An 18,226-nucleotide genomic window follows, 5' to 3' on the forward strand; every position below is an offset into this window, starting at 1 on the left:
GGAGAGCTCTCTTGAGCTGGTCTGATATCCAAAGCATCACATCTAACAGAAGGCCTTAGATTCACAAGGAAACAAGAGGGCTGCTCCTGTCTGCTTCTCTGCTTCTCTGCCTCTAAAGGAAACAAATGCCTAGTCAATGGTTCATGACTTGCAGTGTTGTTGTATGATTCTATAAACATAATTCAACAAAGTCTTCTAATTGAAGGCTATACAAAAAAAAAGAACTCAGTTCAAAAGCAGTGAAACTACTGAATGTTACTGGAAATTAGCCAACAAATAACACGTAATCTATGCACAACATATACAGTTGTGTTCCGCTAAAACATCATTTAGATATGAATAGAAAATACAACATTTGAATGCTTACTGAATGTGTTGTTGTATTGTAGTGTGCAGCAGGTACGAGGTAAGCTACAACTTTGTACAATCATTTATACCATCAATGAACACGTTGCCTCCCCTTCGTCCATCTGTCTGTTTCTAAGTCTGTCCGTCAGTCCGTGGTCGACAGAACAATGAGTGTTATGTTATGCCAGGTGTTTGCGTTGTCCTAAGAATTTCAATGCCCAGTCTGACCTTGTGTTGTTCTGTGCATCTGACAATAAAAGACTTGAACTTGAGTGGAGCCAAAAGCCTAGAATACACGGCAATGCCCTTGTGCGTCAGTTGGCTAATTGGCTCAAGGGTGTCTTTCAATTCAAGGCCTGGAGACAATTAGTCTTACTATATTTGTCTTGTCATCCAGGCTTCCCTGGGCACTGCAGAGGATACCAGGTACGATTAAGTCATTGTATTGTTAAGTATATTGGAATGGGATTGTTTTTCAGTTGTCGTGGTACTAATGAGAAATAGACGGAACACGCAGAGGGAATGCAGCAAAATGACCAAAGGACTTCATAAGCTATGTTACACAGTAGGTCTACTGAGAAACGGAGATTAGATCTTGAAGAACATTATAAATAGATGTTCCTGGGCGGAGGTTTCCTATCTCACATGAACATGTGGGCTACCTCGACCAGGCAGGCTCCGAGCAAGTTCACGCTGCAGAGGTCGAAAGGCTGCAGCGCGTGAAGGTAAACTCCATAGTCTTCCCTCGCATCTCCGTGGTGGTGATCTGGAGGCCGCGGTCCGGATGACGTCATTGGTCACTCTAACCGGACCTCCGCCGTGGGGCTTCCGTCTCTCCGGGGGCTTGGACTTCCGGAGGGTTCTGACCATCTCTAAGGTAGCTACAAAAAGACCAATTTGAATCAACTAAACTTTTTATTTTTAATTTTTTATGATCTTGTTTACTGAAATACTGTATGTGTGACTGCAGGTGAATGTGTCCAGCAAGGCAGAACTGGCCAGTTTACGTGTGGGTGATGTGATAGTGGAGATCAATGGAGAGAGCGCAGCAAGGATGCTTCACGTACAAGCTTATGACAACATCAAGAACTCAAGAACCTTGCTGATGCTGCTTATAGAAAGGTACTGTGACGAGACCTAGGTATTCAGCATGTGGACAGAGGGAAAAGGTCTTTGAACCAGATGAGTATGTACCTGTGTTATACTTGTTCTGTAATCCTTTCCAGACCAAATGCAGCCATCTTTAGGCAGCCACAAAGTGTCGCAGTACCTCCACAAAAGCCAGCCTGTCAAAAACAGGTTGGTTCTTGTTTTTTAGGGATTTACGAATGTGCTATTTTCATCCAATGACCTCTGCCTTTTTTCTATGAAGGAAAATAGGGATGTCTTAAAAGCAGAACCTTGAATCACTGTTTACAGATGTTTGCGCAAAAAGTGTCAGAAGTCAGCCGAGATGGATTCACAAACATGGGGAATGCCCAGTGCACCCCCACAGTTGTGAAACAGAGAGTCCTGCCAGCTCTGAACTCCCCAGTCAGAAAGACTTTGAAGACTGGGGGCCAACATGAAAAAACTCAGAGGTGACACCTGCTTCCTTCAGGATTTCGTTTGGTTTGATTGACATTTCTGTCCTTTAGTGGCCATTTTAATCTCTCACAAAGTACAGGTATACCGCAAAAATCATTTCAAGGACACAACACTAATGTCAAGTAAAATGTGCAGAACCTTACATATACCATTACAAATGCCAATGCATGAAACATCTCCATGTTATTATGGTGGATTTCCTGTACAGATTACATGACATGCTACTGTATAATACATAAGATAGAAGCAGGCCGTAATAGCACTTTTCTCTCTGGCATGGTCTCAGCTGCGATAGCCCCAGACAGACGTCTCCACTTCTGACTTTGGAGGTCTTTAAGGGTAGCAGACTAAGAGACACGGCCCCTCGCCAATCCAACACCTTCAACCTGATACAGGAAGTGCTGGAGCGAGACTATGGAAGTAAGACCCTCACTCCACAATCTGCACTTGTTGAGGGGTTTAAAGGACAGCTGAAAGAATTGGGGCCCAAATAAAAGTCATGGCCGCCATTGACTAGGCCAGTTGCCCTGCTTTTTAATTTCTCTCTTTTCAGAATCAAGCCCGAGACCTCAAGACATGACGCCCTCCTCAACACTGCCGCCCAGCAACCTCCCCTTTTTCAGAGTGCGGCCGTTCCGCTCATGTGAAAGCTGCGGCACTCGGATTGTGTACGTTGGACGTTTCATTCATTTTAACGTGAACTTGTCTGCACCCACACCGCTCTGGCGTAGCTTTTAGCTGCATCCTTTTATAAATGGCCGCCCTGTCCACAACCTTCGTGGTGATGGAGTCTCTCTCCCTTTCTGCCTCTGCAGCACGCAAGCCATTAAGATCAGCGAGGGGCGCTATCGGCATCAGGAATGCTACACGTGTCAGGACTGTGGACTGACTCTGCTGAAGAGGGGGCACTTCTGGGTAGGAGAGCATCTCTACTGTGGGAAACATGCCTCTCAGAGGCATCAGAGTCCCAGATGAGCCGAGGAACCAACAGGAACGGAGGCCGAATGTCTGATGTGATTACATGAGTACAGAAGATACATGGTGAGGGTTTTTCAATTGGCCAAACGACCAAAACGATTCCCCTAGGTTTAATGGAAGAGGGGGGAACTGGACAATGTATTAACATTAACCAAATAGTGGAATTGTGTTTATTTGACTCTATAGGTTAAATTGGAGCAAGAAAGGTCAAAGTAAAGTTCAATTAAATTAATGTTTATTAACATTGAACATTAATTAAATAAATTACAAAGCAAACATATTATAAAGTGAAGGTTTGAAATCTTACCTATTCTACCATGATTATTGGAAATCAGAGGGAGAAAGAGTAAGAGGTGAGCAAGGACAAGGAGTGGGAGAAGCCAGAGCTGATGAAAAGCCCTCAGGAGATCAAGAATCTACAGAACAATGCTTCACAATTCCCTTTATACCCAATTATTATCTATAGAAAAACCAATGAGACCACATGTTGACCTTTGCTTATCAACACATGACCACAAATGCAACAGCGAGCAGTCAGGCAAAGACTCTGTTCAGCAACTCCAGTCTTTAGCATATGAGAGGTGGGGGCAGGGGTTTCCTCCAGCCTACAATGGCATTTTCAACATAGACAGGAACCTATGCACTTTTATGGGACGTGCTTCTACAGATCCATAAGGACATATGGCGTGGTGTCATTCTTCTTTGCTTAGGTTTTTTCAACAGCCATCGCTGAGAGACCTCTTGGCATTTGAAAATGTGAAATTCCCCATTATGTGCAGTAGGGGTCAGCCTTTACGCACTGTCTGCAAAAGCTACAGAAAAATGGCTTGTTTGATGATGTGTAACTGGACCCAAACAATAAACAACAACAGGGTGTGGACTGTCTTAAAACATGGCTGACATGCTATTTGTATTAGACAGACATTGTGTCAGACAAGTGGTTAGTTCTTCAGTTGGGAGGCGAGTGAGATATGTTCTTTAGATACTTTAGACATCCTCATGGTGAAGCAAATCAATACATGAATGGAAAGAGCCATATGTATAAGAGAAATGTACTTTCTGTGGCCACAGTAAATGCAGGGCTAAGTATACCGCTTCTGTGTGAACAACACAGAAGTGTGTGTGTGTGTGCGTGTGTGTGGGTGCGTGTGTGTGTGTGAGTGCGTGTGTGTGTGTGTGGTTGTGTGTATGTGTATTGGAGGTAGCCTAGTGCAGATATGCGGTGGCATTTGTAATAATTGTGTTTAATGGATACCAGCAAACCATGGGTCAGTTCGTCAGTGGATGGTTCACCAAATATGGCACCTGCCAGGCAGATTTAAGTATGTCTAGTCCACAATGCAGCTGTGAATTTCTTTTAGAAGATTGACATTTCATTTTTAATAAAAGCAGTTTCTTACAAGACTGCGTTATTTCTGTCTGAAAACTGATTTTTTTTTGTAGTGCTTTCATGTTTTATTTCCACCCCTCCAGTTTTTGGGAGATACGATGTTACCTAATCTCAAACCACGACTCTGATGTTGTGTTCTTTACTACAAAGAACACAAGCTGACATCCAGACATACTTGACCCACATGCAGAGGGTATTGCAGAAAGCAGGTTATGCGACATGTCCTGGTTGGTTAACTTCCCAGCTGACACCCAAAGTTGTAGCAACATTGCCAGGTTGCTGAAAAATTGTGAATCAGCTGGAGGGTTAAGTTACCCGTTTATGTTACATAACATAACCTGCTTTCTGCAATACCCCCGCTGTCTTCAGCCTTCCACTTGTTTCTTCACTTGTATTTGCATATCCTAATAAGCTCTATCAGCAAACCTCAACTAAACATTACGAGTTATTATTCGTTAGAAAATTAGAATAACAATAATAATAATAAAATGAATAATAATACATTTTAATCATGTTTGCAAGGTGAGAGGGGTCTGACTGTGCGTGATTGAATAAAAGCTTTCACTTTCTTCAGTGCTCTGTAAATGACCCACAGAGAAGTGGGTCGACTATATTCGAAGAGCCCCCGTATCTCCGGAGATGGGACGGAAACAACAGGGAGACTTGTCTGAGATATCAGTTGTCACAAGCTTGTCAGGTATCAGAGGCCAAACCACCCCGCCTTCGGCCCTGCTGTCTCGTTTTCCATTAAGTCATGGCGGAGGGGTATAGGATATAAAGTAGGCTGTTTGCTTCTTGGCTCCGAAAGGTTTTGAAATATTTTTTTATTAAAAGCGAACTGGTCGGAACTTGCTCTGTGTGCTCGAAATTATCTTAGAATTAATAAGATAAATTGCCTAATAGACATTAAATACATTTAATGAATGATGCTTTTTAGAATTTGCACAGCCATTTAGGCCGTTCTTTTCCATTATAATTTGGGGCGGTAAAAGGTCAACGATAGGCATAATTTTCCTTTTCTGGAGTCTCAGTGTCAATTCTTATTCACTAATCTGGGGGAGTGTCTTAGCTCAGGCGAATGCACTCTAAAGGCTTTCAGCGTCACCACACGGTAAACCACGCCCAGTCAGCTGTTTCCTAAGTATTCGCAAAGGTAAAACTTTCATCGAGGCGTTTGATTGTATTTTACACAGGGTTTTGCGGTATTTGGGAGGTTATTCCCGCATCTTTAACCTCATTGGCAGTCATGTCACTAGCAGATCAAAGCCAACAGTGGTATCCAACAAGCGCACAGGTAACGGTGCTTCAGGCAAGAAATCTGAGGATAAAGGGGAAAAATGGCACCAACGACGCTTACGCCATCATGCAAGTGGCCAAGGAGAAATTCGCCACCTCTGTGGTGGAGAAGACCGTGTCCCCGATGTGGAAAGAGGAGGCCACGTTCGATCTGCAGCTGTTCCATCACGGTAACACAGAGCGTTGTACATTGCACGTCAACGTAATGCACCGGGCTCTCGTGGGACCAGACAAGTTGCTCGGACAAGCGGTGGTCAATCTGTTGGAGCTAAGTGCAATACAATCCCGCAGTAAAACTGAGTGAGTGAACCATGTCCTCGTTACCTAGTCGAAACGAAAACACTACATTGACATCCAGTCCTTTGAATTAAGGTTCCTAACGTCCTTGAAGTCACTAACCTATTCGTAAAGAGTGCAATATCATTGAGAATTCCTTTAGGTCAGACGTAATCTCAAAGGTATTTGTTTCCAGGCCATAGACAAATTCATTGGTCAGAAATGGAGTAATGCACCCTGCTTCTCCTCCATAAGCATTTCATCTGTACTCTGGTAGGGTTAGCCTTGGGATGATGAGCCCACCACCATTTTCTCACCCATAGACTTAAATACAGGCTCTTTTAAAGTCCACAAGTCTGTATAGTATCACTTCTGTATGTTAATTCCACCACCCTCTACTACATAATTCAGTTCAGTAGCCCGAAGGCTTGTTTGTTTCCTCAGCACGCACAACACGATAAGCCGTCTCATAGCATTTCACTCTCATCATGGGACCTGCATTAGGCTACCTCCGATGCACATACACACACAGCCTAATAATTTTCTACCATAATCTATTTATATTCACTTTGTCTATTTGATTGCCAGAACTTCAAACATGTCTTGTCCTCTCATGTCTCATGTCAAGCATCTGTGCCCTCTCAGAACATAACGAAGGGGCCTTTGAAACAAGGAGTCAGGCTGGAGACAGGGAGTCAGACTGGTCCTATTACCTGCACAGCTCATGCTCTTTTTCCTTGTTTGACAGGGATGGGTCAATGTGACATTATTGTTATCATTGCCCTTTGGCTTAAATGCCAGACTTGTCTCTGTCTCGGTTCTTTTGCCATCCTCAGAGCTTTCCGGAACACACTGGTATGCTTCTGTGGAGAGGAGATTTATAGCTTCAAATGCAGTTTTTTGTGCCGCCTAGATAATGTTTAGGATGTTATAGTTACTTTCACCTCGAGCTCTGCAAGTTGTATTTGAATGGTTCTCCAAAAAACAAATTGTTTTCCTCTTTTGGGTCTGGATACCCAGCCTACTTATCTCAATGCACATCAAATTACCGTTTTAATTACCATCAATGAATTGATGAATGCGCTTGCAAATTGGTGTTGACTGAGCAGTCTGCATCTGATTCAGTGTTTTGTTCGTTTTTGGCTGTTTTGTACCTGATTTCCGAGGTCAGACCCAGCTTTAGCCTTGCATTCCTGAAAGTAGCTGGTTTCCTGCATTCTCTCTTCCAGGACAAGGGTAGACATAACAGACCATAATATGTTTAGCTTGGAGCTGATAAGTCAGTGTTACTGTTTGCAGTTTCTGCCAATCCCCATGGAGACTTGCCGAGCAGAGGACGAAAGCCTCTGCAGCTCAGTCTCTATACCAATTCAAAGTCATTTCTGTGCTGTTTGTTTTTCTGTTTTGGATATAGCTGAAAGTTGGTTGTTGATTGAAGTAGGTACAATTATGTTTCTCATCAAGCGGATGGAAACATGTTGGGCAAACAAAGGCGACAAAGATTCCAAACAAGGTGTTATTTTTACGGGCAAAGAAGTGATTTGTTGAATAACTCAGTGGACTGAGAAGAAGAATTCCCTGAATGTGGCTTAACATCATATCGTGAAAGCTGGGAAAAGTGAGGGATTGTTTTGAAAGTAGAGATTTGCTCAGTACAGTGCTCAAAGATGCTCTAATTCCACATTATGGTAGATGAACATAAATATAAGGGTCATATTTCTGTCTGTTAGAATAAACAGACTACACATTACATCTCTCTTGGGACATGACTTCATTCCTGGGGCCTGGTCATACAGATATGAGAGTGGATTAAATACAAATCTATTTTAGCTGCCACCCAACTAGACACACACACAACTGTGGCTTGAGATAAGAGAGGCTTCAGTCAAAGAATTGCTTTATCTGTCATTCCGGGTGGCACAGGAAATGTATGTGCTGAAAAGACCATTCGAACCACAATAGGCGAAACGTTGAGTCAGAAAACGTGCCATCCTTTCCTGTTTGTCCTGACTGAGAACAGCACCGTGTCCTCTTCACCCAGGCATGAGACGACTTCTTAAGGTGTGGCTACAGTCGGCCTTTTTCAGAAAAGAATTAGCACCCATGTTCTCCACGGCCTCCACCCAACCAACCCTCTCTGGCTTATGTGGCAACTTCCCTTTCGTTAAAGCTGGAGAGAGTTACTTCTCCTCTTTGTCAACAGACTGCTGTTCATTATCTGTATTTTTTTTCATTAGACATTCAGTTATATCCCCATATCCGAATGAGTAGGGTTCGAAGCGAAGGACATGCCGTCTTCACAGAGCTCCCTGCGAGACAGCTTGACTTCACAAGCAGGATGATGATGAAAGGGTTTGGTTTTGTACCACAGACATTCTGTATGGAACGAGAAGGATCTTACCTTCTTTGGCTCACACTGCTCTCGCTCTGCTGCTGGCAGAATTGAAGCCCATGATAATGGTGGCAGATGGGGACCATGAACAAAATATAGGAGCAAGAGGTGTTCTTTGCTCTTTCATCCTGACGTGCCTTTATTCTGTATATGTCACATTCTGTAACGTGGCGAGGGAGGGAGGGAGGGGGGGGGGGGAGGAGGAGGAGGTTAGACTCGGGAGTGGAGCCTCCCTTGTCACAAATGTGAGAGGAGGGTGTGTAGCTGGCCATGTTCAAGGTTGGGGTGGTTATTCTTGGAATCAAAGGCTTCTCTCATGGAGGTGCTAACTAAACAGAACGTGTTTATATGAGGCACGTGAGCTTACCCACTTACTGCGTGCAATGATGAGATGCCCAGCGTCATTGGCCGCAAAGCCATTTCATGGGTCGGCTGTAAAGGTGTGGTTTGAAGGCTCACTGCTTGTTTCATGGCAAACTGATCATCACTGTGATAATCAGGTGTTTAACGACCCATTTTATGACCTTCTTAATTCATACAGCTTGACAACAATGAAATGTTTCTGACCCAAGCACAGACTATAATTATGCAATGTTGTCATGTCATCTTTGTTTCATGAGTTTCTTTGGCATGGACAGGTTTAACAACCATTTATTCAACTGATGTTGTTGTTCATCTACTTTTCTGTAATTCCATGTCTTGCCTTTCTACGGGACTATAAGCAATGAAGTAGATACGAGCACATTCAAATTCGATCAAAATCCTCTAAATGAGACCATTTCTTTCTTTTTTTTCATTATTCTTTTTGGCAGTTACTCATTTGTTTTATAGTGTGTCAGCAACAACCAATATCTCCAGGACCCTCTGTAGGCTTTGCCATTGGGTTCTAAACAAGATAAGAATGTGCATTCGTGGCACCAGTCTTGTTATTGTAACCTCTCAGAAGATGTCCATAGGCACACACACACAGACAGACCCACACACAGAGACACACACACATTATGATCGTGTGCCTGTCTTTCTAGTTTCCTTCCAGAGTTCAGCAGGGTGTTCCACTGTGTGGTGAGCTGATGACCCCTGGTTCTGCCTGACAGAGATTTTTCGTGCTCGGTCAGCTCTTCATTGTTCAGAAACAAGTGTGTTGAGAGAGTACTTCAGATGACTTAAAAAAAAAAAAACGAACTTTACACCACATAATGCAGTCAGTCCCTTTAAGCAGTTAGCTCGTACTGCAGCATTATGGGATGTTTTATGTGCGGTTGTTGGTGGGTTACATAAACAGACAATCCAGACTGCATAAAATTGTTTAATTATGATTTGCTTTTATAGAATGCCTATAAATCTACAGCCTTGCATCCATTGACTAATTTTATGTTTCGATTCCATGCTTGAGAAATGATAATGGTAGATTATCCCCTGCTGGGCATAGCCTTTGTTTTTGAAATGACATATTTTATTATAGCAGAGGAAACCCAGCTGTTAAATTATTTCAAAAGGATAAGTGCAATTTAACTTTATGAGCTTTGTACACTATCATTATTGAACAATGCCTAACATTCATACAATGTTCCTTTTTCTTGATGGCACAGCTCATAATTACATCAACACAGACTTGCCAAAGCACTTATCGTCATCTTCCACAGCATCTCCACCTTAAAACCCCTCCACAGAAAACTAGGCTTTTTATTGTTTCCATGAAGGAGCAATCATTACATGGAACTACTGTAGACTTACTTTCCCATGAAAAATGTGAAAAAACATTTTGGAATTGACCTTCATAAAGATCGAGAGGCTTTCAGATTAGTTGGGTAACTTGCTTGTCTTCTGTCCTTTTCAACAGGTGGTTTCAGTTGTTGGATAAGGCTGGCAAGCCAGACAAAGACAGAGGGGAGGTCCTGGTGGACATCCAGTTCATGAGGAACAACATGACTGCCAGCATGTTTGACCTCTCCGCAACCGACAAGCCACACTCCCGCCTGGGCAAACTCAAGGACAAGGTCCGGGGCAAGAAGAAGGAAGGCCTCTCAGACTCTGCATCTGCTGTGGTGCCCTCCTTCACCCAGGTCCTGACTGACAGTGAGGGAGAAGGAGAGCCAGAGGGAGATGGGGCCGCAGACAAGGAAGGAAAGAAGAAGAAGAAACACAAGTTGAAGTCGCTGTTCTCCCCCAAGTCGAACTTGCAGAGGAACGCGTCTCAGTCGATGTCGGTCCTGGGCACTCTGCCAGAGAGAAACTCTTCTCTGACTGGTAGCCGATCTTCAGGCCTCAACATAGACTCCTCAGAGGGTGAGGGCAGTCTTGCAGTCCTTATGAAAACGTCCTTATAGTTCCCTGCTCATTATAAAATTCTACAGATACAACAATCTCATACAGCCACATGAAGCTACCCAAATGGTTTTCCAAACTAATGATGTCCTTTTTCTCATTTTCCAACTTAGGTAAAAAGAAATTTAAGTTCCTGACCCATAAGCGCACAGGCAGCTCCGACAGTAAGGCTTCCCAAGGCTCTACCTTTATCCTGGGGCGTTCCAGACAGGCCTCGACATCGTCCGCAGACCAGAGCAACATGTGCATCAATGGCAGTCACGTATACACCGAGGAGGCCCAGCCTCGCACCTCCCGGGCAGGCTCCACCTTCAGCCTGGCCAGCTCAGGCCATGGCTCCATGGAGGACCTGCGCAGGTCCCAGGGCCGCAAGAGCTCCGTGGCCTCTGTGGACTCCCTGAAGGCTGGGAAGCAGCCTTTCCCGTGGGAGGAAGAGAGCATCGGGGATCAAGAGGAGCAGGAGGAGGAGGAAGGGGTTGAATTGGAGAGGGAGAGGATGAGGGTGGAACAGCTGCTGAGGAGGAAGCTATTGGACGAGGAACAAAGGGTGGCGGAAGAGGAAAAGAAGAGGGTGAGAGAGTTAGAGGAGGAAGACCGAATGAGAAGGTTGGAGGAGGAAGAGATTATCCGAAGGACTGAGCGGGAGAGGAGACGACTAGAGGTGGAGGAAAAAATGAAGGAGGAGAGGGAGAGGGGGGAAGAGAAAGAGAGAATTAGAAGGGAGGAAGAGGACAAAATAAGAATCAAAGAGCAAGAAAGGAAGAGGATTGAGGAGAAAAACAGGAGGATTGAAGAGGAGGAAAGAATTAGGAAGGAGCAAGACCAGAGGAAAGTTATGGAAGACGCAGAAAAGATTAGACTTGAGGAAGAGGAGAGAGCTGCGGAAGAGAGGAAAAAGACATTCATGGAAGAGGAGGTGAGGAGGGTGAGACGGGAACGCGAGGAAGAGGACAAGATCCGAGAGCAAGAGAGGTTGTTTGAAGAGGAGAGAAAGAAGGAGGAGGAATTTTTAAGGAGAGAGGAAGAGGCACGAATGGAGCAAGCGGACAAGCTGAGAGGTGAGATGGATAAAAGGAAGCGTGATGAGGAGCAAAGAATTAGGAGGGAGGAGGAGGAGGAGGGAGAAAAGTCGAGGAAGGAAGAGGAAGAGTTTGCACGTAGAAGAGCAGAAGAGGAGAGACAAAGGATGGACGTGGAGGACAAAATGAGGAGAGAGGAAGAACGGAGACGGACTGAGGAGGAGAGAAGGAGGAAGGAGGAGGAAGATCGTGTGAGGGAGGAAGAAGAATCCAGACTTAGAAGGGAGGAGGAGGAGAGAAAGATTAGGGAGATGGAGGGAAAAAGAAGGGAGGAGGATGAATGCAGAAAGACAGAGGAGAGAAGAAGGAAGGAGGAGGAAGATAGACTGAAGAGAGAAGAAGAACAGAGACTGCAAGTGGAGGAAGAGGAAAGGGAAAGGTTGGACATGGAGGAAAAACTGAGGAGAAAGGAGGAGGAGCTGAGAAAGGAAGAGGAGGAGAGAAGGCGGTTGGAGGAGGAAGAACGTGTGAGGAAGGAAGTAGAAGAATTTAGACTGAAGGAGGAAGAGAAGAGAAAGATTAGGGATATGGAGGAAAAAAGGAGAAAGGAGGAGGATGAATGGAGAAAGACAGAGGAGGAGAGAAGAAGGAAGGAGGAGGAAGATAGACTGAGAGTGGAGGAAGATGAGAGACAGACTAAGGAACAGCAAAGACTGGAGAAGGAAATGGAGGAGAAAAGGAAGGAGGAGAGAGAGAGCGTCATGCGATTAGAGGAAGAGAGGTCGAAGGAGGAGGAAAGAAGGAAGTTTGAAGAGGAAAGCAGGAAGGACCAGGAAGAGAAAAAGAGGGTGGAAGATCAAAAGATGAAAGTGATGGAGGAGAGAGAAAGGGCTAGGTTGGAGGAAGAGAGGAGAAAGGAAGCAAACTTGGAGAAGGAGAGGAGGATGAGAGATGAAGAGGAAAGAGAACGACAGGAGCAGGAGATGATTAGGCTGGCTGTGACTGAGAAACAGATGGTTCTTCAAGATGGAGAAGGGGAGGCCCTGGTGGTCAAAAACCCATTTGAAGAAGTCCCTTCTGAAGATCCATTTGAAGACATTTCCTCAACGAATCCCTTTGAGGAGCCCTCTACTGCGCACTCTACTGAACCCCTCAACCGTACAACAAAAGTTTCAGCGGTCAAGCCAAGGTTAGTACTTGTAAACCTAGCTCATAAATACATAATTCAGTATACTGTGGCATGCACAAAGCTCTCTCACACACACACTGTATCATTGCTCTAAGTTGTGCCTCGGCTTCCCTTCTTGTGTGGTAATCATGCTCCAGCTGTGTATAGACCACCTAACATCCTCACCCAGACTCCTCACTCCTTTTATCCTCAACCAAACCGTCAAATCTACTAACATTATCTTCACCCCTCAAACACTCCAGAATTTTTTGCTCGAAAACCTGTTGTGCCACCAAGTGGCATGTATTTACATCGTTAAATTTGATTCAGGACTGAATCGGAGACCAATTTAAATGTTTGGTACCATCCAAAGGTGGTTCAGTTAGCATGAAAATTATATGTATTTTCTGTGGATGCTTTTGTGGAAAACGATGTTTGTTGACATAACTTTGTGTGGACGTAGTTCTATTGAAGTGGAAACAAGGTCATGGTAAATTGGTGTGTGAGCTCTAGGTGTCGGAGCCGTAGCAAAAATATCTAATTAAGGGCAAACCATGAAATCTGCAGTGGTGTGTGTGTGTGTGTATGTGCACATTTTGTCACCTTTGGCTGAGCACAGATTCATTCTTTGACTATTAAATTTCACCTCATTATATTAGATGTCATATTAAACATGGCGGAGCAGGACCAAAAAAGAACCATTAGCCAATTGAACTGAATTGCTTGGCTGCTGCAGTGACTGACTCATGGAAAGGCTTGTGGTTGAAGCTGAACCAAGTGGAGACAGTGTAGTGAAGACAAACATGGGGTGACTCAGAGATACTAACAGAACTGTCATCTTGCAGTCATTACTTACTAATTTGTGTCTAAATCCATGATAGTGTGCTGTATTTTCTATGCTTGTTTCACTAACCGAAGTATTTGGCCAGACATATCTTTTTTACCTTTGATTTGAAATTATTTTACCAAGCAAATAAGTCCTTTTACCTTTCAATGTCTTGTGAATTTCCTCCATTTTAGTACCCTAGATTAGAGATTAGGGCTTGTAACACCCCTGTATGTTAGTTTGGCTGATCTTAGACTCTTCCTTCTTCTATCATCATGTTTTGATGTGAATTTCCATACAATTTTGGAATTTAAAAGGCAACATTTAAAGGCAGGATAGGCAAGTTTTGCAAACCTAACAATTTTAGCTTTATTTTGGAAGGATTCAAACCAAAATATCACAAAACCAAGATATTTTGGTTAGAATCCTTTCAAAATCAAGCTAAAATCGTTAGGTAGGTAGACATATATTTTGGCAAATATGACAAACTGCTTCTCAACAACATTTCCAACCCTGCCTTTAAATATGTCTGTAATTTGCTAATGTATTGCACATAGGCTAATTTATTGTTTGTATTTGTAAGCACTCGTGTTTAAGTAAATGTTTTGTGTTTAAATGTTTTGCGTTGCAGAACATCTGGAACGTGAATGTCGATGTAATCTCATTGTTTTATGTACTGCTGACGATTTGTTATTCCTTCATCCTGCTCTACCAGTTCCACCTCATGTTTGACCCCTCCCAAGCAATTGCTCTCCTCCAACCCTTTCTTCACTCCCTCTGAAGTTGAAGGCCCCACAACTCCCCCAATTGGCCACCAGGGTGTCAAAACGTCTCCAGACTCATCTGCAAGTGTGATAGAAAAGAAAAGACAAGCTCCTCTGCCCCCCCACAGCCTGGGTCTGCCTCACACCTCGAATGTTGCCACAGCTCGCCAACCCTACGCCAAGACCACCAAACCAACCCTTGGAAATCCCTCTGCCATGAAGTCGGTGGGAAAAACAGACGCCCGTCGATCCACGGACGGTGTTTGTCTTGACCATTGCAGCACCATGCTGGACAAGCGACCGGCTCCTCAGCCTCCAGACAGCCTGAAAGGAACGCCGGGGACTCCGAGCCAGATACAGAAGGATCTGAGGAGCACCGTAGAGATGCTGGGCACGAACGACAGACCTGGAGAAGAAAGGGAAGCCTCCAACTCTGGGGCTTCTTCTGTTTGTGCAGTGGAGATGATTGCTCCTTTGAAAGCCTCCACTACAGCTATGAGAGAGGAATCCAGGGGGCTGCAAGGACAGGGATTTTCTCACCGTGGAAACCAAGTTATTGATGTCAGTGACATCCCATTAGCCACGGGGGGCTGTAAAGCGGCCATAAAAGGACCTGCCCCCTCAAGGCCTGATTCATCCTGTCAAAGTGAGAAAACGGTGACAAAATATGATGAAAACCCAGCAAATGTTCAGAAACACAGTTATATGGAACCCTCCATGGAAGACTACCCCTCTAATGGATCTCCTGTCGTATTTGAAATCAATTCCATTGCAGAGTCTGGAAGAGAGGCCCAGAGCCGTCAATTATGTGACAATGGAGAGAGCCTGCGGTCTCATAATAAGAGTTCTCATTCCATTAATGAAGAAGTCACCCTTCCCAAGTCCTTGAAGGTGTCCCGTGCTCCCATGCCTCCAGTCAAGATGAAGGCCATCTCTACGGTGACCTTGGAAACCCCACAAAACTCGGGGGCCCCCGCATCTGGCGTGGCTGTAAACAAGCAAACTAACAACACTGATGTGGAACAACCTGTGAATATAATCACCCAGACCCCATATTTTTCTCACTCTGAGATCCTGGAGGGATCCCTGGGCAAAAGTCCTGAGCCCTTGCAGGCGTCGTTTGGCCAGAGTACTTGTCCACAGGCCAGGTCACAACCGTGTGAGGCCAGGTCCTTGGAATCCCATTTCCAGGGAGGAGAGGAGGGGGGAGGAAAGGGAGGCAAGCCTGCCTCCGCCTCACTCAGGTGAGAGAGACCCCAGCCGTGGCTGGTAGAGAGTAGCAGCTGTGTCTGTGTCTCAGCAACTCCTGTCCGCTTCGCAGTAGATTAGAATAGTTATTTGTGGTTATTTAATAACGCGAATTGTAGCTATTGGAGCAATCTCCGTTTGCAAGGATGTGTGTGTTACTTTAAGTGTTCATCTGTCGTGGAAAATTGTGTTTGCCAGCTTCTACACAGCTAATATTCATCACTAACCTTAAAGGTTATGCAGTGTCACTCCACTTTTAGAGGCTATTTGATTCTAGATTTACAAACTGGTCCAAAAGAAAATACTGTTTTATTTTGACTGGGTGTTATTCATAGGATCCCCTCATTCAAGACAATGCTACTTGTAGAAAAGTACAGTCCGTTGTTGCAGATTTATGCTCCACGAGGATCACTCAACAAACTTAGTGAGAGTCTGGCTACACAAATGTTGCCCATGAGAATGTGTAAACTTGTCCATGAGCTTATCTTTCGTAGAGCACACAAAGAGCGGTGATAAGCTGGTTGGTCAACCGTCTCGCAGACAGATTCCAGTGTTTTGACTGAACCAAAGACGAGCCTTGTCACTATGAGTCTCTTCCACAGGCTGTGGCAACAAAAAGATAACATATAATAACACATCCATGCTTCACTGAGTTCAGTCCATGTTCCTGTCTGGGGACTGTGAGTGGTGATGTGTGATCCCATTGGACAATATCTCCCATCACACATGCTGTAACCTCAAGCACCAATACACACCACATCATCCATCCACTCATGCACTTCAACCAGCCTTTTTTTTTTTTTTTCTTTTTTTTTTTTTACTTTCTCCATTAGGATCACTCTGCCAATCTCTCTTACGTTTTGTATGTGTCCTTGCAGGCCCCATCCAGTAAAGCCCTTGAACTCCTCGGAACAGCAGCCTGTCTCGAATACCCAGGGGGGACAACCAGAGAAATCAGAAGCAATCTCGGTATTCTCTAGTGTTCAAGAAAAAATCAAGGTATCTTTTAGAATCCATCAGTAGCATGTGACCAATGCACACAGGCAAGCCAAAACACCTGAGGTGGATTATTATATTTTCTTTTTTATTGCCAATAGTTTTGATGACATCCCATTATGGGTGGACTGCTAATTAGGTACATTCTTGGTATGGAGAAGTCCTGGTTGACCCCCACAATACATTGCCTCCAACCTTAAACTTAAAACTGATGTAAGATCCCAGGATGTATTTGTATCCACCTCCGGATCAAGGCAACCAAGTGTGTGTGTGCGCGGATTAATTGCAACATATTTTATTTTGAACAAAGTTATATGCTAATATTTGTATATGAATATGCAGTGTCTTCGCCTCACGGCCTTTAACGTACCCTGAGATCAATTTATTATAATCACATTTGCATATATTAGCATATGTTACACTATTTTACAAATCCCTTCCATGCACATGAGGGCTAATTCAGTGTGAGCATACGAACACTGTTTTATGTACAACCTGTTCGGCATTCCGGCATCTGTACCACAACTATCAACTTGAGTGTCGATCCTAAAGCCTGCTGTTAACTAACATCGTATTTTGAACACACAGTCCCCTGGTCATCATCTTTTAGTATTGATACTGACTGCTGGTTGCTGCCCCTCTTACCTTCTCCTCCCAGGTCCAGGAGCCTGGGGTGAAGGGTCCGTACTCCCAGCTGACCCAAGAGGAGCTCATCTCTCTGGTGGGTAAACAGCAGAAGCAACTGAGCGACAGGGACAAGAAGATCAAAGAGCTGGAGCAGTACATTGACAACCTGCTAGTGCGGGTCATTGAGGAGGCACCTTGCATCCTGATGTCACTGAACTCTTGTAAACCGTAAAAAAAAAGAAGATATTAGTCAGTATATTACTCGCATATTCCAAACAAATCAAACCAAGAGTTGCGCTTTCAAAATCATACTCTGTGTCTTTTTTATTAGACTTGTTTAAGTGCCTCAACTGAATTTGCACCTTTCTACTGAATAGCCGACCGTTACGTGATACTCTTTCTTTTGTAAATACTGTGCTCTTCTGATTGATCTTAGAAACATCTGTTGTCTTGCAAACCTACACATAAGACAGAACTGTTACTACTGGTTGTTGATGCTTGAGTCAACCTATTATGAAGAAGTTACATGTTTTTCTTTACCTCATTGTCATGTTTCTTGAAATGTGTAGTTTTAACTGATCCAGAAAAAGGGCTTACATGTCATGACCGAGTTTTCACATTGTATTTTTTTCTTGCTATGAGGTTTTTGTGAAACAAAAATGCACTTAATCATGAATACATTTGTGGGTTACAATACATAGCCTACAGCACAACTGAAGTGTTATGTTCAACTACTGTTACTACTAAATTGAGCTAAAGAGACTAAACGAAATTGTCAATTAAATAAAAATGCCCATGTTGGCTTGCATAATCAATTTGCACATGATTTATGATTCTCCATTGGTTTAGAAATGCATATTGTGTCGATATATTCACAGTATACCGTATATTCACTATAGGGCCTACGTGTGCCAAACTATGAAATAAAAGGTTTTCAATCAATTACCGATAGCCTACAACCTGTGTCTGTTGAGGCAGAGCGTATT

General features: G+C 43.9%; 2 protein-coding genes across 3 annotated transcripts; both read left to right on the forward strand.

Annotated features, from left to right (window-relative positions):
* Positions 1-1,054: 1,054 nt before the first annotated feature.
* LOC124463036 (PDZ and LIM domain protein 2-like) lies at positions 1,055-3,804 on the forward strand. Its single transcript, XM_047014726.1, has 7 exons — positions 1,055-1,225; positions 1,319-1,470; positions 1,575-1,647; positions 1,768-1,928; positions 2,222-2,355; positions 2,489-2,603; positions 2,751-3,804. The coding sequence occupies exons 1-7, from the start codon at positions 1,133-1,135 to the stop codon at positions 2,908-2,910; spliced, it is 888 nt and encodes a 295-aa protein (XP_046870682.1). The 5' UTR covers positions 1,055-1,132; the 3' UTR covers positions 2,911-3,804.
* Positions 3,805-5,408: 1,604 nt separating this feature from the next.
* Positions 5,409-18,182, forward strand: rab11fip1b (RAB11 family interacting protein 1 (class I) b). 2 transcript variants are annotated; one of them, XM_047014697.1, is made up of 6 exons: positions 5,409-5,899; positions 10,108-10,553; positions 10,706-12,800; positions 14,321-15,613; positions 16,496-16,616; positions 17,272-18,182. In XM_047014697.1, the coding sequence occupies exons 1-6, from the start codon at positions 5,550-5,552 to the stop codon at positions 17,470-17,472; spliced, it is 4,506 nt and encodes a 1,501-aa protein (XP_046870653.1). In that variant the 5' UTR covers positions 5,409-5,549; the 3' UTR covers positions 17,473-18,182. The 2 variants fall into 2 exon arrangements, with proteins under 2 accessions (XP_046870653.1, XP_046870654.1); XM_047014698.1 differs by lacking the exon at positions 14,321-15,613 and having other exon boundaries at positions 5,410-5,899.
* Positions 18,183-18,226: the final 44 nt, after the last annotated feature.

Source organism: Hypomesus transpacificus, unplaced genomic scaffold, assembly GCF_021917145.1.
Source record: "Hypomesus transpacificus isolate Combined female unplaced genomic scaffold, fHypTra1 scaffold_27, whole genome shotgun sequence".
Classification (NCBI taxonomy): Eukaryota; Metazoa; Chordata; class Actinopteri; order Osmeriformes; family Osmeridae; genus Hypomesus; species Hypomesus transpacificus.

Coding starts and splice junctions, on each gene's coding strand:
- LOC124463036 (XM_047014726.1), top strand. CDS start 1,133: ATGACGTCATTGGTCACTCTAACCGGACCTCCGCCGTGGGGCTTCCGT. Junction 1,471..1,574: donor CTGATGCTGCTTATAGAAAG/GTACTGTGACGA, acceptor AATCCTTTCCAG/ACCAAATGCAGCCATCTTTA. Junction 2,604..2,750: donor AGCTGCGGCACTCGGATTGT/GTACGTTGGACG, acceptor CTGCCTCTGCAG/CACGCAAGCCATTAAGATCA.
- rab11fip1b (XM_047014697.1), top strand. CDS start 5,550: ATGTCACTAGCAGATCAAAGCCAACAGTGGTATCCAACAAGCGCACAG. Junction 5,900..10,107: donor CAATCCCGCAGTAAAACTGA/GTGAGTGAACCA, acceptor CCTTTTCAACAG/GTGGTTTCAGTTGTTGGATA. Junction 16,617..17,271: donor GTGTTCAAGAAAAAATCAAG/GTATCTTTTAGA, acceptor TTCTCCTCCCAG/GTCCAGGAGCCTGGGGTGAA.